At 45.9% G+C, this 22,405-nt stretch overlaps 1 protein-coding gene across 3 annotated transcripts in view; it reads right to left on the reverse strand.

The window, feature by feature from the left end:
• The window catches only part of DHX38 (DEAH-box helicase 38), a 1,001,715-nt gene that overhangs the window by 857,570 nt on the left and 121,740 nt on the right, over positions 1 to 22,405 (reverse strand). For all 3 annotated transcript variants that reach the window (XM_069216597.1, XM_069216600.1, XM_069216598.1), the window contains exons 6-7: positions 4,619 to 4,743; positions 4,258 to 4,334 (exon numbers count right to left, since the gene is read on the reverse strand). In XM_069216597.1, coding sequence (XP_069072698.1) covers positions 4,258 to 4,334; positions 4,619 to 4,743 — 202 coding nt within the window. The remainder of the gene's footprint in view (positions 1 to 4,257; positions 4,335 to 4,618; positions 4,744 to 22,405) is intronic.

The raw sequence follows: 22,405 nt of genomic DNA on the forward strand, positions 1-22,405 counted from the left end.
TGGTTTTGTATTCATCTGGGAGATGCTGGAGGAGCCCCTCCATCTCAACCCAATGAGCTCTATCGTAACATGAGAGAAGGCCAAAGGAAGTGGGAATTTTTCATCGGTTGGCAGACTGGGCAGTCACACTCTTCCTTGTTGCATCTATCGTCCTGCTCTCCTTGTCTGGTGGTGGTGCCTTATCAGATGTTTGTGAGTTCACCCTATTTTTCGCAGTAGCAACCACAGTGAATCAGGAAGCAGTTGGCCTTTAATATATGTGGGGTCGGATGGAGATGCTTTGTATTTTATTTTTTTAATCTGCCCTCAGAGTTATGAGACAGCCCTTACAGGTTCTTTCAAGATGTCTGCTGTATGTCTGATCATACTCTTCAGCATCAGTACATACTGTGCTGATCGTTTGTTAGAGGTGAGGGTTTAGAATAAGAAATCATCCTCTATGGGGTCAGTATGGAACTCGACCTTATGGTATGCAGCTGCTCTACCCATGACATCATGGTATGTGGAATAGTCATCTGGGGAAGAGGGCTTGGTAGGGTATAGATCAGGGTCTGTATCTATGGGTGGTTCAATGTTGTATGTGTCACATGGATCATCTTGAAGTGGGATGGAGCACTGGTATCCCTCATCATCATCTTCTCCCCGAAAACAGTCTATGGACACCTCTAAGGAATATGATTCTGATGTGGATGAAGGAAATGCAACAGGTGATGGTAGTGGTAGAGTGGGGTGCAGTGGTCTAGTGGCTTTGGCGGTCTTTTTCCTATGTTTTGTTGTGCTAGGAATGTCCAAAGCCTCCCAAACAGTTAATTGTCTCTGGTTTGGCTGCAGGGCAGTGGATGGAGGTCTTGATAATATATGGCCAGTGCCCAGATGGATGACAAGGTGCCACTATCTTGAGTCTATCTCCTGTTGAAGGACTGGCTCTAGAGGTTCAGATCCAGCTGTTTGCTTCGAGAAGGAATAGGATTTCAACTCCAAAGCAGCTTTCGGCACAGAGGGCTTTGATGCCAAGAGTCCCAGCTCAGGCGCGGTCTGCTTCAGTGCTGAGCCAGCCTGGTGTTTCAGTGCCATCGCTTTCTGCTCCGATGTTCGGCTCAATCCCGATGGTGAAGGAGTTAGCTCAGGAAGATGCATATTCTGCTGCATTTTCGGCATCGAGGGAGAGCTGGGCATTTCAGACAGCTGTTCAACGCCAGCCATCGCCCAAAGGCAGTGGTGGGCTTATGGAAGACTTTGGTCAGTCCTGGGCAGACAGACTGCATCCAGTGGAAGTGAGAGATTGCACTAATGTGGCGATAAGTCACCTCAGGGGGAACCACTCTAGGTCCTGTATTGGGCAGAGACCCTAATGGGGGCACTCCTTGGGAAAATTCAGGTTTTCCTTTCTGAAGAGCTCTCACCCATATTAGATTGTCTGAAAGCCACTGAGAAGTGCCTCGTCCCGGCCATTCCACAGCATAATCCTCCAGCTATAAGGGCTTTGTCTGAATCTCAGGCGGATGTTCATCTGGTCAAAAGACCAGACTCCTAGACTATTGTAAGACTGAGCATTAATATGGTCTTTGGCCTTGGCCCCTCGAGAGCGTGCATACGACTTTTGGAGCTAAGAGGGCATCTGCGGCTCAAACTGGAGAATGTGAGAGGGAATTTCTTCAAGGAATTAAAGTCCAAGCAGTGCGCCGGCTTTGTGCTCCTACTTGGTAATTTGGGTGGATGGAGTTTTAAATAATGTAGACGAGAGCCCCGCAAGTACTACGCCTGAAGAGGGTTCTAGAGTTAGGGGGGCCCTTGGTAAGGGGTCCTAGGTCCTTAGATGGGCTAATTTGGCTAACTCCCAGGAATCGCTGTGAGATATTTACTCTTTGTTTGCAGATAGCATAGGGGACCTTTTAAGGGGAGGGGGAAGCCTTTCAATGGGGTTGAGAGGGATAATAACAGTTTTATCCAAATTATTTAACAACTTAAAGAATATTTTTTGTGTCCGCTAGACGCCCCCTCTGTCGGAGAGCTCTGTGTACCTGGTTTAACAAAGCCTGTAGGGCTGAAAGGCTTGCCTTGATTTCTGCACTTAAACAACAGGACAGGGGAGGCATCCAAGTGCAGAGGGCCATATATAAACAAACCATCATTACTGCCAAAAAGAGATTGGGAAATGGCTAAGTGGAAGGACATGCTGGATGCTGTTAGGAAGGGAGACAATCGTGGGTTTTGGACTTTGGTCTCAGTGGGCAATAAGGAGGGAGCTTGTTTTGCTGGGCCAAATATCACAGCAGTCACTGGATTACCCACTTTTCCAACCCCTATTCAATGAATGGGGGTGAGACGCCCTTCGAACAACTTACAAAGGATGGGAAATCAGTGAAAGGGATGATTGTTTTTAACAATAGTAAGACACCTACACTAATTACAGAGGAGGAGGTCGGAGTGGCTATTATCAGAATAGTCCCTAATAAAGCTCCCGGGCTGGACAAAGTCTGTGGGGACCTATTTCTCAATGTCCCCGATGTCTGGAGCCCCTATTTTACAGCCATTTCTAACCATATTTTGTCAGGAGCAGATATCCCCCCCCAACCTGGGCAGGCGCCAAATTCATCCCCATTCATAAAAAGGGCTCCCAGCTAGATCCACATACCTACAGGCCAATTAATCTCGACTGCTCCCAGAAATTATTCATAGTGTGCATGCGATATTAAAAACAAAAATAAAAAACAAAAGGATGGCGACAGCAAGGAGCCCTGGGAACACCACGAGTCCTCTTGAGAGGAATGCCCTAAGGTTAATCATTATGAGAGGAATTGGAAAAAGGTCTCAAACCACTGAAGTGTGTGCTGCTCCAGAGTGGTTAACAAGGACAGTATGCAATAAGAGGGGAAGCTTCACAGTCTCAAAAGTAGTTGATAAGTCCAAAACTGCTAGCAGGCAGCTACTCTTCCTGCTAGCTTTCTATATGACCTAATATGTCTTGAGTATTAAGCTCAGAAAATCCAACTTTGTTCGAAGTCATATATTTTTAAAAGAGGCTTCTGTACAGTTTGTTCCATGACATGGTAAGGAGTATACTTTCTGAACTCGTGGCCATGGCAATTTTCCAACTACTGTGATGACATGTCTGAAAAGATGCTGTTTATAGGTTTGAAAAAAACTCACTTTGTCTAGTTGACAGATTGTAAAGTGCTACTGAAAGACTAATTAACTTCTGAAAATACTATGGGCACTTCCAATCTGAGAGAGAGAAAAGCTTTTTTTTTTTTTTTTTTTTTATTGTTTACAGTTTGCATGTTCCAGACTGCAGCAGTGTTCATTTACAAGAACCTTAGCAATTCAGTTGAATCTATGAAAACAAGCATGTTCAATTTAATCACCAAGACGCAGTGGGCATTTAGTCCCAATTGACAAATTAAGTCTCCAGTGGTAAAATCAAGACCTGATGTCCACACTAAATACAACCAACAAGGAGTGCCTCAATTTTCTACCAAATGCCAGGCCACTGATTTTCTGTAGGCTTTGATTTTTACTATGCAACAGAACGTCCTGGCAAGCTGCTGAAAATGCTTATCCCAAAGCTTACATCAATATTGCCATATCAATTAAGAAAACGCTTCTCAATGGTCCACAATACAGCTACTGTTTAACAGTCAAAAATGGCATAGTTATTTAACAGCTATTACAGGTAAAGAGGGGCAGCAAAGTGCTTTACAACGAACATATAAAAGGTCATTTTAAAACCAGGGAGTAGATCAGGGTGACCAGCCGAACTGAATCATAGGTTCAGCAAATAGGTCTTATAGTTGTGCCTACAATGTTCAGAGGTAGGCCAAAGCTTCTTTCTATGGAAGTTCCCTAGTAATGCAAATAATATGGACATTTCTATTTGCTCAGATTCGACACTGAAGTACACTGACTGCAAATAACAGAAAAAAACATCTCACATGATTTAGAGCTATATCTCTGGCATTTTATATTAGCAGCTTTAGAGATGAGCAATGCTTCTAAATGCTGTTGGCAGTTTTCTCATCACACCCAGCATCCGAACCTTTTAGAAGAGGCAAATATATCCAGAGTGTAAATGATCTGTTCTCAGCCAAGTACTTCAGACAGTTTCAGCCAGGACAGTTTCCATTTTGGAACAAAGCCCAACTCTTGCTTTATGTTTTCCTCTCCTACTGACAGTATAAGAAAATAATTTGAAAGGTTAAAGCATTTATGGAAGTGTTTAGGATTAATGCCCAAAATGAAAGGGGGGGGGGGGTTTACCCTCTGGTCATCCTCCCATTGCTGACGTTCATCCTCATTTTCAAAATTAATTCCATCTTCTCCATTCTCTCGTTTGCCTGTGAGAAAAAGGGAAAATCACTGAGCAACACAGCTGAAACAGACTCCATCACAGGAGGATGAGAACACACAGGAAAACGCTCATGAGGAGCCAGCACTCTAAGACAGCACGATCTGCCTGCCAAAAGGCTACTTGCTGCACACCAGACATCTGTAAAGTATGGCCAAAACCTAAATACCAAGCATCAAGAAAAGTAGCTAAGTAACCATTAACACAAACATGAAACACCAACAGAGCCACAAATCATGACTGGTATTGTCAAACCTCACTTTCCATTATTACCTTTTCCTCTGGACAATCGAGGTGTGCTTCCTAGATGCCGCCGGTCATCTGCCCAGTCGTTATATTTATAAGATGGTGTGGGTAGTGGAGTTTCATCATTATACCGATTCTTTACAGACCTGGAACTGTAAAAACAGTAAGTTACCTACTGTGATGTCCTATTCCCGTTTTGTAGATATCCCTTGTGGAGTAGTGAGTCTAGTCCGTTTCACACTAGGTTCTATACCCACCACCAGTTCAAACATGAAGGGAAATCAAACTAATATTAGACATTTACATTCCTGTCAGAAGATACAAACCTGACCACCAACACCAAACAACAAAATAGGTAGTGAAAAGAAGAAAAGTAAAACTACCTACAGTCTTGTTCCCATCAACCACATTACTCCTAAGAGGAATGGATGAGACAAGAAGAGAATGTCGCTTCTAATCCTAGTTCTGCCAAATATAACCGTGAAATAACTCCACACTACTGTTCACACCCTGGAACACTTCATATCCAAAAATCAACTTACGTATATGGAGTAAGAAATAAACTACAATTTCTCAAATGCCGTCATAATCTCCTTAGACTTAAAAGGGTATTTTTCTCTCAATTCTTTCTTTTCAAATCAATAACAAGTAAACCACGACTGCAGTAAGAAAAAATATGCTTGCTAGACTAATGTGAGCGCAATACGTATCAGAAGGTAAAAATGTACCCTGTAGGCTGACTATAGGAGAAAAATACACATTCTTTCAAAAACCCGCAGCTTCCTAGCATGGTTTGTACTGGCAGTTGCCTTCCAGGTTGTATTCTTTTTGAGGAAATATGCTGAATTTGCTAGCAGTACCAAAACGTGCATTTTCAAGCCAAAACAAAAACGATGCAGGATGTAGGTTTTTTACAACTTTAATATAAAGCTCAAAGTTTGTTAGTAACCAACAGGTTCTAATACAAAGATTCATTAGAGCAGCTACACAAAGTCCAGCACATGCTCTATAATCTTTCTCTAGAGACAGTGTTGTCTGGTTAAAGCACAGGAAGAGTTTTGTGTTTCTGATAAGGAAAAGGAGAAAAGGAAACTGTGCATCTGGAAAATAATTGTTTGAGATTAACAAACCAATATGGCTAAACCCACAATTGAGAAAGAGTTTGATTAGATGATGTTCTATCTCTAGTTATGTCGAATTAACATTTTAAGACTATTCTTACATTTAAGGAATCGGAGAATCTTGTTGCTGGATTTGATGGATTAATGGAGAAAACTGATAAGGTTACCGATTAATATGATTATCAAACAACTTTCAGAAGAAAGGAAGGGTGTGCGATCAAGACTACCCTATCCTGATTATGTAAACACTGTAAATAGAATCTCTTCCATTAAAGGCATAGGAAGCCGTTATTGACAGACTTTTAATCTCTTTTAGAAAGGTCCTTTATTGTGGCGGTAAATTTAAGTGCATGCATTGTATGATTTCAGAAGCCTTGCTGCCAAATTCAAGGAGATCACGTTGGGATGTGTAACTGGCTCTGCATTTTAGTTAGCAAATTCTGTTTACACAGCAGCTTTCTGAGTGAATAAAAAATACAGGGGAAAAAGTTCTGGGAATCACCTTTTTCTTGGCTATTCCAGTAAGATTAGAATCATGTTAGATTTTGAGTATCTGAGTTTCAGCATGTAAGGAAATGCCTCCTTGGCATGGTTACCCCCTGACTTTTTGCCTTTGCTGATGCTAAGTTATGAAATGAAAGTGTGCTGAGGCCTGCTAACCAGGCCCCAGCACCAGTGTTCTTTCCCTAACCTATACCTTTGTTTCCGCAATTGGCACACCCTGGCATCCAGGTAAGTCCCTTGTAACTGGTACCCATGGTACCAAGGGCCCTGATGCCAGGGAAGGTCCCAATGGGCTGCAGCATGTCTTATGCCACCCTGGAGACCCCTCACTCAGCACAGACACACTGCTTGCCAGCTTGTGTTTGCTGGTGGGGAGAAAAGGACTAAGTCGACATGGCACTCCCCTCAGGGTGCCATGCCAACCTCACACTGCCTATAGGTATAGATAAGTCAACCCTCTAGCAGGCCTTACAGTCCTAAGGCAGGGTGCACTATACCATAGGTGAGGGCAAAGGTGCATGAGCACTATGCCCCTACAGTGTCAAAGCAAAACCTTAGACATTGTAAGTGCAGGGTAGCCATAAGAGTATATGGTCTGGGAGTCCGTCATACACGAACTCCACAGCACCATAATGGTTACACTGAAAACTGGGAAGTTTGGTATCAAACTTCTCAGCACAATAAATGCACACTGATGCCAGTGTACATTTTATTGTGAAATACACCCCAGAGGGCATCTTAGAGATGGCCCCTGAAAACATACCCGACTTCCAGTGTGGGCTGACTAGTTTAGCCAGCCTGCCACACACCAGACATGTTGCTGGCCACATGGGGAGAGTGCCTTTGTCACTCTGTGGCTAGTAACAAACCCTGTACTGGGTAGAGGTGCTTCTCACCTCCCCCTGCAGGAACTGTAACACCTGGCGGTGAGCCTCAAAGGCTCACCCCCTTTGTTACAGCACCCCAGGGCACTCCAGCTAGTGGGGATGCCCGCCCCCTCCGGCCACGGCCCCGCTTTTGGCGGCTAGGCCGGAGGAGATAATGAGAAAAACAAGGAGGAGTCACTGGCCAGTCAGGACAGCCCCAAAGGTGTCCTGAGCTGAGGTAACTCTGACTTTTAGAAATCCTCCATCTTGCAGATGGAGGATTCCCCCAATAGGATTAGGGATGCGCCCCCCTCCCCTCAGGGAGGAGGCACAAAGAGGGTGTAGCCACCCTCAGGGCTAGTAGCCATTGGCTACTAACCCCCCAGACCTAAACACACCCCTAAATTGAGTATTTAGGGCTCCCAGAACCTAGCAAGATAGATTCCTGCAACCTGAAGACGAAGAAGGACTGCTGACCTGAAAGCCCTGCAGAGAAGACGGAGACACCAACTGCTTTGGCCCAAGCCCTACCGGCCTGTCTCCCCACTTCAAGAAAAACTGTAACAGCAACGCGTTCCACAGGGTCCAGCGACATCTGAAGCCTCAGAGGACTACCCTGCATTTAAAAGGACCAAGAACTCTTGAGGACAGCGGCTCTGCTCCAAAGAAGAAACATCTTTGCAACAAAGAAGCAACTTTTAAAGACAACCCGTTTCCCGCCGGAAGCGTGAGACTTTGCACTCTGCACCCGAAGCCCCCGGCTCGACCTGCGGAGAAACAACACTACAGGGAGAAATCCCCAGCGACTGCGACCCTGTGAGTAGCCAGAGTTGACCCCCCTGGGTCCCCCCAGCGACGCCTGCAGAGGGAATCCCGAGGCTCCCCCTGACCGCGACTGCCTGCTTCAAAGAACCAGACGCCTGGTAAAGACACTGCACCCGCAGCCCCCAGGACCTGAAGGATCCAACCTCCAGAGCAGGAGCGACCCCCAGGTGGCCCTCTCCCTTGCCCAGGTGGTGGCTACCCTGAGGAGCCCCCCCCCCCCCCTTGCCTGCCTGCTTCGCTGAAGAGACCCCTGGGTCACCCATTGAACTCCATTGCAAACCCGACGCCTGTTTGCACTCTGCACCCGGCCGCCCCCGTGCTGCTGAGGGTGTACTTTTTGTGCTGACTTGTGTCCCCCCCGGTGCCCTACAAAACCACCCTGGTCTGCCCTCCGAAGACGCGGGGACTCACCTGCTGGCAGACTGGAACGGGGAAACCCCCTTCTCCATTGAAGCCTATACGTTTTGGGCACCACTTTGACCTCTGCACATCACCGGCCCTGAGCTGCTGGTGTGGTAACTTTGGGGTTGCCCTGAACCCCAAACGGTGGGCTACCTTGGACCCAACTCTGAACCCTGTAAGTGGTTTACTTACCTGCAAAACTAACAAACACTTACCTCCCCCAGGAACTGTTGAAAATTGCACTGTCTAGTTTTAAAATAGCTTATTGCCATTTTGTGAAAACTGTACATGCTATTTTGCTGATTCAAAGTTCCTATGATACCCAAGTGAAATACCTTTCATTTGAAGTATTACTTGTAAATCTTGAACCTGTGTTTAAGATAAACTAAGAAAATATATTTTTCTATACAAAAACTTATTGGCCTGGAATTTTCTTTGATTGTGTGTTCCTCATTTATTGCCTGTGCGTGTACAACAAATGCTTAACACTACCCTCTGATAAGCCTACTGCTCGACCACACTACCACAAAATAGAGCATTAGAATTATCTCTTTTTGCCGCAATCTTACCTCTAAGGGGAACCCTTGGACTCTGTGCATTCTATTTCTTACTTTGAAATAGTACATACAGAGCCAACTTCCTACATTGGTGGATCAGCGGTGGGATACAAGACTTTGCATTTTCTGGACTAATAAGCCAATACCTGATCACATGACCAAATTCCAAAAATTGTCATTAGAAACTGATTTTTGAAATTTGAGCTATTTTTCTAAATTTGTAAAAGTCCTGCTAGGGCCTTGTGTTAGTCCCTGTTAGCATTTCTTTTAGAGTTTAAAAGTTTTGTAGAAGTTTGAATTAAGTTCTAGAGATAGTTTTAGATTCTTAAAAAGTATTCCAACTTTTAGAAACATAATGTCTACTACAGAAGAGTTAGTGATGGAACTCAACATCACCCCTTACATGCATCTTAGGATGTCAGAGTTAAGTTCTCTCTGTAAAATCAAAAAAATAAAAACTGTTTCAAACCCTACCAAAATACAGCTCCAGGAGCTTTTGGCAGAGTTTGCTAAAAACAACCCCTCTGATGATGGCCTCACAGAGGGGGACACTAGTGAGTTGGAGGAACTCCCACCTCCAACCCTAGTTAGGGAGACCAGGGTTCCTCCAACCCTGACTCCAACTGTGATAGTCAGAGATGCTGCTTCACTCACAGGAGAGTCCAGCAACTCTGGAAGCATTGAGGAAAGCCTCAATGAAGATGACCTCCTGCTAGCCAGGATGGTCAAAAGATTGGCGTTGGAAAGACAGATCCTAGCCATAGAAAGGGAAAGACAAGAGATGGGCTTAGGTCCCATCAATGGTGGCAGCAACATAAATAGGGTAAGAGATTCTCCTGACATGTTGAAAATCCCTAAAGGGATTGTAACTAAATATGAAGATGGTGATGACATCACCAAATGGTTGACAGCTTTTGAGAGGGCTTGTGCAACCAGAAAAGTGAACAAATCTCACTGGGGTGCTCTTCTTTGGGAAATGTTCACTGGAAAGTGTAGGGATAGACTCCTCACACTCTCTGGAAAAGATGCAGAATCCTATGACCTCATGAAGGCTACCCTGATTGAGGGCTTTGGATTCTCAACTGAGGAGTACAGGATTAGGTTCAGGGGGGCTCAAAAATCCTCGAGCCAGACCTGGGTTGATTTTGTGGACTACTCAGTGAAAACACTGGATGGTTGGATTCATGGCAGTAGTATAAATGATTATGATGGGCTGTACAATTTATTTGTGAAAGAACACCTGTTAAGTAATTGTTCAAATGATAAACTGCATCAGCATCTGGTAGACCTAGGACCAATTTCTCCCCAAGAATTGGGAAAGAAGGCGGACCATTGGGTCAAGACTAGGGTGACCAAGACTTCCACAGGGGGTGACCAAAAGAAAGGGGTCACAAAGACTCTCCAGGGGAAGAGTGTTGAGACATCCAAGGGAAAAAGTAAAGCGTCTTCTACAGGGCCCCAAAAACCTGCTCAGGAGGGAGGGTCCAAAACCTCTTCACAATCCAATTTTGGGTGCAAGGGTAAAAACTTTGATCCCAAAAAGGCCTGGTGTCGTAGCTGTAATCAGCAGGGACACCAAACTGGAGACAAGGCCTGTCCCAAGAAAGGTTCCACTTCTAACTCTACTCCAGCTAACACTGGAATAGCCAGTCTCCAGGTGGGATCAACAGTGTGCCCAGAGCAAATCAGGGTTCACACTGAAGCTACATTAAGTCTCTGAGGGTGGGGTGGACGTAGCCACATTGGCTGCCTGGCCCCCTAATATGCAAAAATACAGGCAGCAACTCTTAATTAATGGGACAAGTGTAGCAGGCCTGAGGGATACAGGTGCCAGTGTCACCATGGTGACAGAGAAGCTGGTTTCCCCTGGTCAATACCTGGCTGGACAAACTTATCCAGTCACCAACGCTGACAATCAGACTAAAGTACATCCCATAGCTATGGTAACTTTAGAGTGGGGAGGGGTCAATGGCCTGAAACAGGTGGTGGTCTCCTCAAATATCCCTGTAGACTGTTTGCTTGGAAATGACCTGGAGTCCTCAGCATGGGCTGAGGTAGAACTAAAAACCCATGCAGCCATGCTGGGTATCCCTGAACTGGTGTGTGTCAAGACAAGGGCACAGTGCAAGGCTCAGGGTGAAAAAGTGGTGTTGGAGCCTGGAAAAAGGGCCCAACCCTCCAAGAGAAAAGGAAAGAAGACTGGGGAACCAGCTTCAACACAACAAGAGAAAGAGAACCTTTCTTCCCAGGAAGAAGTTCTGCCCTCTGAGGGAACTGAGCCCATGGAGATAGAACCATATCAGGTTGAGGTCCTAGGCCCAGGGGGACCCACAAGGGAACAGTTGTGTAAGGGGCAAGAAACATGTCCCTCTCTTGAAGGCCTTAGGCAGAAAGCTGAAGAGTCCAAAGGAAAAATCACTGGAACACAGAGTCTATTGGGAGGATGGACTCCTCTACACTGAGGCAAGAGATCCCAAACCTGGTGCCACTAGGAGAGTGGTAGTGCCTCAGGAGTTTAGGGAGTTCATTTTGACCTTAGCTCATGATATTCCACTTGCTGGGCATTTGGAACAGACCAAGACTTGGGAGAGGTTAGTCAACCATTTCTATTGGCCCAACATGTCCCAGAAGGTAAAGGAGTTGTGTGTCTCCTGTGCCACCTGTCAAGCCAGTGGTAAGACAGGTGGACACCCAAAGGCCCCCCTTATTCCACTTCCAGTGGTGGGAGTCCCCTTTGAAAGAGTGGGTGTGGACATAGTGGGTCCACTTGAACCTCCCACAGCCTCAGGGAACCAATACATACTAGTAGTAGTGGATCATACTACTAGATACCCTGAAGCTTATTGCCACTTTTGTGAAAATTGGACATGCTATTTTGCTGATTCAACTTTCCTAAAGTACCTAAGTGAAATACCTTTCATTTGAAGTATTACTTGTAAATCTTGAACCTGTGATTTTTAAGATAAACTAAGAAAATATATTTTTCTATATAAAAACCTATTGGCCTGGAATTGTCTTTGAGTGTGTGTTCCTCATTTATTGCCTGTGTGTGTACAACAAATGCTTAACACTACCATCTGATAAGCCTACTGCTCGACCACACTACCACAAAATAGAGCCTTAGAATTATCTCTTTTTGCCACTATCTTACCTCTAAGGGGAACCCTTGGACTCTGTGCATGCTATTTCTTACTTTGAAATAGTACATACAGAGCCAACTTCCTACACAGCAGAATAGATGGAATCAGAAAAGTCTAGACAAATCTCTGACCAGCCTATCTGAAGGGTACTGCACAGTGAATCCAGGTCCAACCCTAAGAATGCAATGTTTGGAAATGTTCTATTTTGTGATGTTGCACAGATATCTATTTGAGGAATACTCCAGGCTTCGAAAATGCCTTCTAGAACGCCGTCGTGGGGGACCCATTTGTGGATTTCTACAAAACAAATGTGTGAGAAAGTGGGTTGTTGGGTGACTGGTCAAGCAACAGCCACAATCCCTTGGAGGGTGAACCACACAAAAGTCACTAAATTAACCTGTGTTTAAATCCTTGGATAGCTGGCACAAAAAGCAGTCAGGCTTAACTTGGAGGCAATGTCAAAGTATTTATGCAACACACAAATAGTAATAAAGTGAAAACACAACACAAGAAACCAAACCAATTTAGAAAAAAAGAGTAAATTATAATAAAGGATTTGACATGAAAACAGCAAATATCCAATCAGTAGAATTAGAGGTATGAAGTTTTAAAGTTTAAGGTTCAAAATAGCACCTAAAAGATAAAAATGCCAACCACGGGCATCTAGTCACCTTTAGCACCACGACCAAGAACCCAAGAGTAGATGAAGATATCTTGGGGGTTCAGGAATCACTCAGGTTGGATCCATGTGTGGGTTCAAAATAGTAGGGGGGCTGTTATTATGCCCCTGTGGCTCTGAGCAGAAGGCCAGCAAACTAGCCCTTAGAATCACTTCTGGTAGTCCTGGGTGCAGGTGTATAAGCAGGGCTGGCCTTTGAGGGTTCAAGGCAGGATCCAGGCAGCAAGACAGTCCTTCCAGTTACAGAAGCAGACTGGTAGCGTGCACAGCAGGTCACGGCATCTGGCAGTCCTCAGAGTTCTTCAAAAGGTCCAGTACTGAATGCAAGTGTGGGTCTGACAGTCCTATTTCTATACCTTGGTGTCCTGCTCCTAGAAGGTGGGGGATGTTTCTGGAAAAGTTCTAGGAATTTCCCGACTCCCCTGCCTGCCTCCAAGCTGCCTGCAATGACAATACAGGGTCATTAGGCCTATTGTGAGGAGACAGGGTACAATCTATTCAGATGCAAGTGGGGCTATGCTCAACTCCAAACCCCTCCTCCCCCCCAAAAAAAAAAAGAAGAAAGAAAATCAAGCCAGTTGATGGATCATTAGCTAATCCCACTACTGTGTGACTATATGGGAGGAATTCACAAAGTTTAACTGGCAGCCACACCCATGCACATCCAACCTTTCAATTACACTGCACCCTGTTCTATTGGCTACCTAGGGCCTACCTTAGGGGGGGACTTATATGTTCTAAAAGTGGAGTTTAAGGCTTGGCAAGGGGATTTAAATGTCAAGACAATATGGCAGTGAGACACTGCATTCAGGCTGCAATGGCAGGCCTGGGACATATTTTAGAGAGCTACGTAAGTGGTGGTACAATAAATGCTACAGGCTCACTGGTAGAGTTTAATTTACAGGCTCAGGGTATATGGGATACCACTCTACAAAAGACCTACAAGTACAACAAATATGACAATTGGGTATGTCAATCAAATCATGTTTAGGGGGAGAGCACAAGCACTTTAGCACTGGTTAGCAGTGGTAAAGTGCACAGAGTCCTAAGGCCAACAAAAACGAATCCAGAAAAACAGTGGAGGGTAAAGGCAAAAGGGTTCAGGGGGGACCCTGCAGAGAAAGCCATTTCCAACAAAATCTGCAAAAAATTGCTTCAGAGTTTTGAAGGCCCAGTTAATAAAGAGCTTAATTAACAGGTGTCATACTAATAGCCAATTGTAATTCTCTCCAGAGGTAGTGTTCTGGACCTGGTATGTTTGTTGTGATTGTACGCTGCAGGCCTAATATCGGGCTGCATCAGCATCTTTTCCACTGTCAGACAACATAGGAAAGCCTTGATAGCTAGATGGCCTGGCCTCGGTTCTAGCACATTAATGTGGAATAAGCATTCTCTATCAGACCACAGATCACGCAATGATAAGTTTGGCGGGTGGCTCTTCCACCTACCACAGAAGAAGCTATCACAATACTCAGCAACAGAAGATCTTGATGGAACAGGGTTCCCTCAGAAGATTAGACCTTTTGCACTTCAATTGAAGGGGCTGGCTTCCTGATAGAAATAGAAGTTGGTCTTCTGAGTTGTCCCTCCTTCGAGACCATGGATTTCCAAACATTGCTGCAGAGGTTTCATGAGTAACCAAAGATGCATGAGGTTATCGATTCAAGGAAAGAAGTTCTCTAACAAGCTGGCTGAGGAGAGTTGAGAATTTGGTGACATTCTGCCAAATGGAATACACTCTCATTCAAAGGACAACTTCACCTTATTCAAGATGGCTCCTAAGCAAGTATATAATACTTATAATCCAGGGATAATACTGATTTCAGGAAATGAACGTCCAGGCATAGAGGATGAACTTGATTAATGGATCAATGGTCATTTGGATACCCTAAAGAATTCTCTCTGCTGTGTGAGTTTTTAGCAACCTGTCGTGTGGATATAGGTACACAAAGATCTTATGTATGATGGTAAACTGCCACCAGAACCATGCATTTTGAGGAGCCAGTTTCAGACCAAAGGGCAGAACTTAGCATTGGTGATGTGAGTCACTCTCTGTGAATCTCAGGAATGTCCTGTGACTTCTTTGACACTGGGATGTGAAAGAAGACATCCTGTAGATCTACTGCACACATCTTATCCCATTTCATAATTTAGGAGAATATCTAATGGAGAGAAAACAGTAAAAAAAAAATTCTTGATCCACTTGTCAGCCAGCAACAGATTTAAAGTCGGTCTAAATTCTTCTTTGGGGTTTTTCCCTAACCACAAAAATATTCTGAATAGTTGCCCTCTCTTCCCTGAGATGGAGGAACAGTCTCTACTACACGTTTTTGCAGTAATATTGAAACTTTTTTTGTGCAACAAAAGCAGCTCGTCTTTGATGCTGGCTTTCGTGGAATGGACAGCCGGGGAGGTAATTTGAACTAGGAGTGTATCCTTTTTGTATAGTTTGCAGGATTCCTTTTTCTGTTGTGATCTTTTGCCACTACTTGAGAAGGTTTTACACACCCAGTTCCCTCAGAGTAGCACACAGAGGAGAAGAAAGAAGGTAGTCAGTGTCTTACGTGAAACTGTTTCTACCCAAAGGAGAGATAATATTGCTCTTGAATGATGCTGCCCTCTACTAATTGCATGTCTTCTCTTGTAAGAAGACTCGTACCAGCTTTGAAAAGATGGTTGATAAGACCACTACAGGGACTGAACCCTCTGCATACCCTCATCTGTGAACCAAACTGAACATAATCTGTGAAAGAAAGATACATAATTGTCAGCCGAGAGTCGGGCTTCAGTGATGTTAGATGTAGGCAAGAAGAGTCTCTCATAGAAATTTCATGGCATAATTTTGAGACTGCTAGATTCACTAAGTCAATGGAGGCACAAACTACCTGGTAAGATACTAGAAGAATAAGTTACTTACCTTCGGTAACGCTTTTTCTGGTGGATACATTAGCTACCTGTGGATTGCTCACCTTATGAATTCTCCCATGCGCCAGCATCCGACGGAATATCTGCTTCAAAGCTCTCCACGTCGACGAGGACGTCACAATTGCACCGCTCCACGCGACTCCGTTTGACGTCACCGTGCCAATAGGAGGTCCTCGCCGGCGAGCTGATGTCAGTTTCACCCATTTTTACATGCCTTTGAGGCAAACAGGTGAAAACCGACCTCACATTACATATATACATAAAATCATAATGATGACATACAATTATAACAATCATTTATATATACATATAATCACCAAAACCTATGTACACTTGTAAAACAAAAATCTTGGTATGGCCAGACAGGCAACGGGGAGGCGGGTGGGACTGTGAGGAATCCACAGATAGCTAACGTATCCACCAGAAAAAGTGTAACCGAAGATAAGTAACTTGTTCTTCTGATGGATACAAATACCTGTGGATTCCTCACCTTATGAATAGAGTCCCAAAGCAGTACAGCACTCAGAGGTGGGCGCCTGAATGGTTACACCAAGAAATCCTGCAATACAGTTCGTGCAAAATGGCCGTCCCTCCTATCCTCAGAGTCCAAGCAATAATGCTTTGCGCCCAAGTAGCTGCCTTGCAAATATCCACCACCGGAACCCCTCTAGCCAGGGCTGAAGTGGCGGACTTAACCCTAGTCAAATGGGCTCTAATACCCCCAGGGGGAACCTTCTTTGCCAGTAGCAAACCTTGATACAAAGAATGACCCACCTTGATTTCGTTCTTTTATGAACCGCTCTGCCCTTCCTCTTTCCAATATATCCCACCAATAGCTGGTCTTCCAAGTGAAAGTCTTTTGTCCTCTCAATATAAAAGCTCAGAGCCTTTCTGGGGTCCAAACGATGGAGCCTCTCTTCCTCCTTCAAGGGGTGGGGAGGAGGGTAGAAAGATGGAAGGGTAATGGACTGCCCCATAAGAAAAGGAGTGACAACTTAAGGTAGGAAAGCCTCCCTGGTTTTCAGCACCTCTTTATCTGGAAAGAATAAAGTAAAGGGAGGTTTAACACTAAGAGCCTGAAGCTCACCAACACACCTAGCCGATGTTATAGCTATCAGGAAAACGGTGTTAAGAACTAAAAATCTTAACGGGCAAGAATGCATGGGTTCAAACGGTGAACCCATTAAAAAAGTTAAAACGAGATTCAGATCCCACTGAGGCATAAGAAAAGGAGTGGGAGGAAATGTATTAGATAAACCCTTTAAGAACCTAATAACAATAGGCGATTTAAACAAGGAGGGCTGATCCGGAAGGCAAAGAAAGGCTGACAGTGCCGCCAAATCGCCTTTAACAGTAGCAACTGCACAACCCTTCTGTGCTAAAGCTAATGCAAACAACAGAACATTGGACAGATGGGCCTTCAAAGGATCAATTTGCTTCTCTCCACACCAAGCTCCGAATTTTGCCTCCTGCTGGCATAAATAGTCTTAGTGGAGTGTCGCCTGGCTGATAAAAACACATCCACTACCTCTGGTGGAAGAGAGAAAGAACTCAGATTGCCCCCTTCAATCTCAAGGCATGAAGGTGCAGGCTCCGGAGGTGGGGGTATAGAACCTGCTCCTGCAACTACGAGAGGAGGTCTGCCCTGAGAGGGAGACTGAGCGGAGGGCACAGTGAGAGTTGGAGAAGGTCCGTGTACCACACCCTTCTTGGCCAATCCGGGGCTATCAAAAGGACCTGAGCCCGATCTTGGCGAATATTCCTCAGAACCCGAGGAATCAAGGGTATGGGGGGGGATACGCGTAAAGCAACTGGTTGCATCAAGAGATCTGAAAGGCATCCCTCAAAGCTCCTTGCACTGGATACCGGAGGCTGCAGAATGACGGACAGTGTGCGTTCTCCCGAGTGGCAAACAGATCTATCCTTGGAGAACCCCACATCTGAAAGATGAGAAGGACCAGATCCGGATGGAGACGCCACTCGTGATCGGCCGAGAAATGTCGACTGAGAGTGTCCACACGTATGTTGAGCACTCCAGCCAGATGATTCGCTACCAAGCAAATCCGATGGTCCTGAAGCCAGGACCAGAGCCGCAGAGCATCTCTGCAGAGAAGGTACGACCTCACTCCTCCCTGCTTGTTTATATACCACATCGCGGTAGTGTTGTCCGTCAGGACCTGAACTGACTGACCGACTTCAAAGGAACGGGAGGAAGGCCTTGAGAGCCAGACGTATTGCCCGCAATTCTAACAGATTGATATGAAAAGTCTGTTTCACTGGAGACCAACGACCCTTGATCTCCAGGTCCCCCAGATGAGCTCCCCACCCTAGAATGGAAGCATCCGTCATGCCCGTGGCCACCGAAGGCGGCAGTGAAAACGGCCTTCCTTGAGAAAGGTTGCCGTCCACAGCCCACCATTGTAGATCCGCTGCAGCGTCTCTGGAGATCGTTATCAACTACTCGAGATCCCCTTTGTGCTGAAACCACTGCTTGCAGAGGCACCACTGGAGAGGTCTTATGTGCCAACGTGCATGAGTGACCAACAGAATGCAAGAAGCAAAGAGACCAAGCAGGCGTAGGACCTTGAGGACTGGAACAACCGATCCATTTTGAAACATTGGAATAAACGCCTGGATGTCCTGAATCGGCATAGGATAGGCCTGATTCAATGTTGTATCCAGTACTGCCCCTATGAACAGGAGGCGCTGAGAGTGCTCCAGGTGAGACTTGGGCACGTTTACCGAAAAGCCCTGACTGAACAACAACTGAGTTGTCATCTGCAAGTGATGCAGCAGGAGCTCTGGAGACTTGGCTTTGATCAACCAATCATCCAGGTAAGGGAATACAGATATTCCCTTCCTTCTGAGACTTGCTGCAACCACCCCCATCACCTTCGTGAAGACTTGAGGTGCTGAAGTAAGACCAAACGGAAGGACTGCAAACTGGTAGTGTTGCAACCCCACCACAAACCGGAGATACTTCCTGTGCGACTCGAGTATAGGGATATGAAAGTAAGCATCCTGCAAGTCGACAGACACCATCCAATCATCTTTGTTCAACGCCAGAAGCACCTGCGCCAGAGTTAGCATCTTGAATTTCTCCTGTTTGAGGAACCAATTCAAAATCCTTAGGTCCAGGATAAGTCTCAATCGACCATCCTTCTTGGGAATCAGGAAATATCTTGTATAACCACCCTGACTCCTTTCCTGCTCTGGAACCAACTCCACTGTACCTTTTGATAACAGGATTTGAACCTCCTGCTGCAACAACAGGAGATTGTCTTCTGAACAAAACGAGGGACGGGGGGGGGGGAAACTTCTGAAAAGGAAGAGCATATCCTTTCCTCACAATGTTCAGAACCCAGGAGTCTGATGTGATTAACTCTCACTTGCGGAGACAAAAAGACAATCTTCCCCCTACAGGAGACGTATGGCTGAAAATGGGCAGAAAACTAGGACTGCTTCCCTTGTTGGTGTCCTCCAGAGGAAGAGGATGATGCAGGGTGCTGCTGGGTGGCCCCTCTTGTCTGAACCCTCCCTCGCCCTCTAAAGGACCTATAAGGGAGACTGGCAGTCTGCTGGACTTTGGACTGAGGTCTCCCACGGTAAACGGCTCCATGCCCAAACCCCCTGAACCCCCGAAAGGACCCGAAAGGGATGGTATTGGAAGCCTGCAGACCCAAAGACTTAGCTGTGCCCTACTGTCCGTAAAGCGCTCTAAGGCAGAGTCAGCTTTAGCACCAAAAAGCTTGTACCCATCAAAAGGCAAGTCCAAGAGAGCAGACTGGACATCCGAGGAAAAGCCGGAGGACCTTAACCATGCATGCCTCCTGATAGAAACAGAGGTACCCATCGCCCTGGCCGCCGAATCTGTAGAATCCAGACCAGACTGGATTATCTGCTTAGCCACCGCCTGAGCATCAGACAGGAGTTCTCCAAATTGCTCTTGCACCTCCTGCGGCAGGTCTGGAACCATAGCCCTAGCTGAATCCATCAGGGCGTGTACATATCTACCTAACACACAGGTAGCGTTTGCTGCTTTGAGGGCCATACTACAAGAAGAAAAAGTCTTCTTTGCCGACTGCTCCATCCTCTTGGACTCCCTGTCCAACTGAATCACCGGGAAGGAGCCAGGTGCAGACCGTGTGGAACAAGTCTTAATCAACTAGACTCTCCGGGATAGGATGTTTTGACAAAAATCCCGGATCTCCAGGAACCACCCTATACCTCCTTGTCACAGACCTGCTGACAGCTGGGGACGACACAGGCTCCGTAAACTCCCCAGGAGAAGAAAGGTTCCATTCCGGGGAAGTGTCTAGCCCACTGGCTGTGTCAAGTTCTTGATATTCCCCCAAGGGCTCCACAATCTCTCCTCCCTCCAGCAACTGCCTTTGGTACTCCTGTCCCTCCAAAAGTCTAAAAGCTTTTCTGCGCGACCTCTGCCTGGCCTCTAACCTTGGCGTCGACATAGAATTAACAGATGTCGATGACACCGGCTTCAGGACTGAAAGGTGCAGACCAGGAGAAGAAGGCTGACTACGGTCTAATCCGGCACCATCCGGCGCCGGAGCAGATCCCATCGGCGCCATGGTCGCCTAAGGCTCCGCCATCGGTGTCGACTGATCAGGTGATGACATCGCGCCGCAGGGCTAAACTGCAATGTCATCGGCGCCGCAGGTCTAAAAAGGCGATGTTATCGGCGCCGCAGGTCTTTGAGGCGACGGCATAGGTGCCGAACCGGCACCCTCAGCCAGATAGAAGGGCATAAACTGCGCCGCCTTGTAAGGAGCCGGGGAGCCCAACGTAAATGCCAAAGGACCCATGGGACCAGCAGGTGCACCAGCAGGGGCCATAACATTAAACATAGAAAACATGGCATTTAAAAAAGCTACTGGATCCACTCCCAGAACCGGGAAGGCAGTATACCGCTAGTCTCTTTGCGGCACTTGCGCCAGTTGAGCATCCGAATCCTGTGCCACAGGTGAAAAGCGAGGATTCTGGAGGCGCAACCACCTCGAAGACCGACGGCACGGAGAAGCCTGATGGCTTTGATGTTGTGAAGTCACAGTAGGACTAACCTCCCATGTTGCATGGTGCCATCTAGATGGAGACCTGGACCTTGAACGGCTCCGAGCCGAACGATGCGGGAGTCATGACGACGTTGCTTCTTGTGCTTCTTCGACGAAGTATGAAAAGACGACCTGTGATGGCTCTTATGTCCTTTTTTCGTCTTAGCCAAAAAGAGTTTGGCTTCTCTCTCCTTCAGAGCCTTTGGTTTAATGCTCTGGCAGGATACACACTCCTCGACGTCATGCTCGGAGCTTAAACACCAAAGGCAATCATCATGAGGGTCAGTAACCAACATGCGATCCCCGCACTCTCGACAAGGCTTAAATCCCGATTTCCTAGGAGGAGACACTGTAACTAGAAACAAGATTGAAACCAGAAACAAGATGGAACACCTTCAACAGTAGCGAGAGCTAGGAGAAAACCATTAGCGTCGAAGGCACGGAAAAAAGGGAACTGACATTAGCACACTGGGGAGGACCTCTTATTGGCACTGTGACGTCAGACGGAGTCGCATGGAGCCATGCAATTGTGATGTCCTCGTCGACGGGGAGAGCTGGGAAGAAGATTTTCCGTCGGATGCTGGCGCATTGGAGAATTCATAAGGTGAGGAATCCACAGGTAGTTGTATCCATCAGAAATACTTCATTTATAGCTGCCTTAAAGCCTTGCCTGCATTCTTTCAGGTGGTCCTCTGGAAATCTGTGAATTGTCCCCCAAAACACTATTATACCTCCCAAGATCAGCTGCTGCACTAGCTGTTTTAAAGGCTGTTGCCAAAAGCATAATACGTTTTACATATTGGGAAAAGCATATTTAATCCCTTGCAAAGATCAATGAGTTCTTCCTGTGAGCATACATCTCCTGCTCAAAATGCTGGTGTCTAAATTCAGATCTGCAACGCATGTTTTGCTAAGTGAGGAAGTTAGAGGGCTCAGGAAGTGCCCATTGTCACTAGAATGAGATTTAGAGCTGGTTGTCATAATCGTGGCCCTACCAGAAGATGACACTTTACCCCGGTAGACCAAACAGAGTATGCTCCATTAATTGCACTCAAGCCCTGCATCAGATGAGACTTCACTTGTGTGTAGGCCAAACTTGATAAACCTGCACTAACAATGCTGAGCAAATGTAGGCCAAACCGTGAAGACAGCACTCGCTCTCTCTTTTTCTCTCTCTCTCTCTCTCTGCAATGTGAATCTGATGCAGAGACTCACTTACATAAGGAATGCATGCATCACTACTGCAATAGTGACTGTACCTTGCCTCGCTAGCAAGTGTCTGAACAACCTTGTACATAAGATATATCTGAATGTACTGCAAGCTGTAGTAAACACATATGCAAAAAAAAAGTAAAAGTTCAATAAAAAGATCTTTAAAAAAAAGGCAGTTGCCACAGTGCCATAAGTATTCTATTCAGCAGCATCAATCTTTTGGCCATCACTACCGGGGCAACCTGGTGTCTCGGGGGCAAAAGCATGCTTCTTTCTAAGCACAGAAACAATTCAGGAGTTAAACTTATGCCCTTGAAACTAGCAAACAGTTTCTCGTTCCAGTGGTTTGTTTTTTTATTATGAGTCTTGGCATAGCTAGTCTGAGCTTTCTTTTCTGCAAGCTCTGCAAAGACTAAAGCCAACAGAGATCTTGGAGCAAACAGCCATTGAAAAGTCTGCATAATAACTAAAACAAAAGAGTATGCAGGACATCCACGCGGATATTTATCGTTGA

This window comes from Pleurodeles waltl, chromosome 12 (assembly GCF_031143425.1).
Source record: "Pleurodeles waltl isolate 20211129_DDA chromosome 12, aPleWal1.hap1.20221129, whole genome shotgun sequence".
NCBI classification, from domain to species: domain Eukaryota; kingdom Metazoa; phylum Chordata; class Amphibia; order Caudata; family Salamandridae; genus Pleurodeles; species Pleurodeles waltl.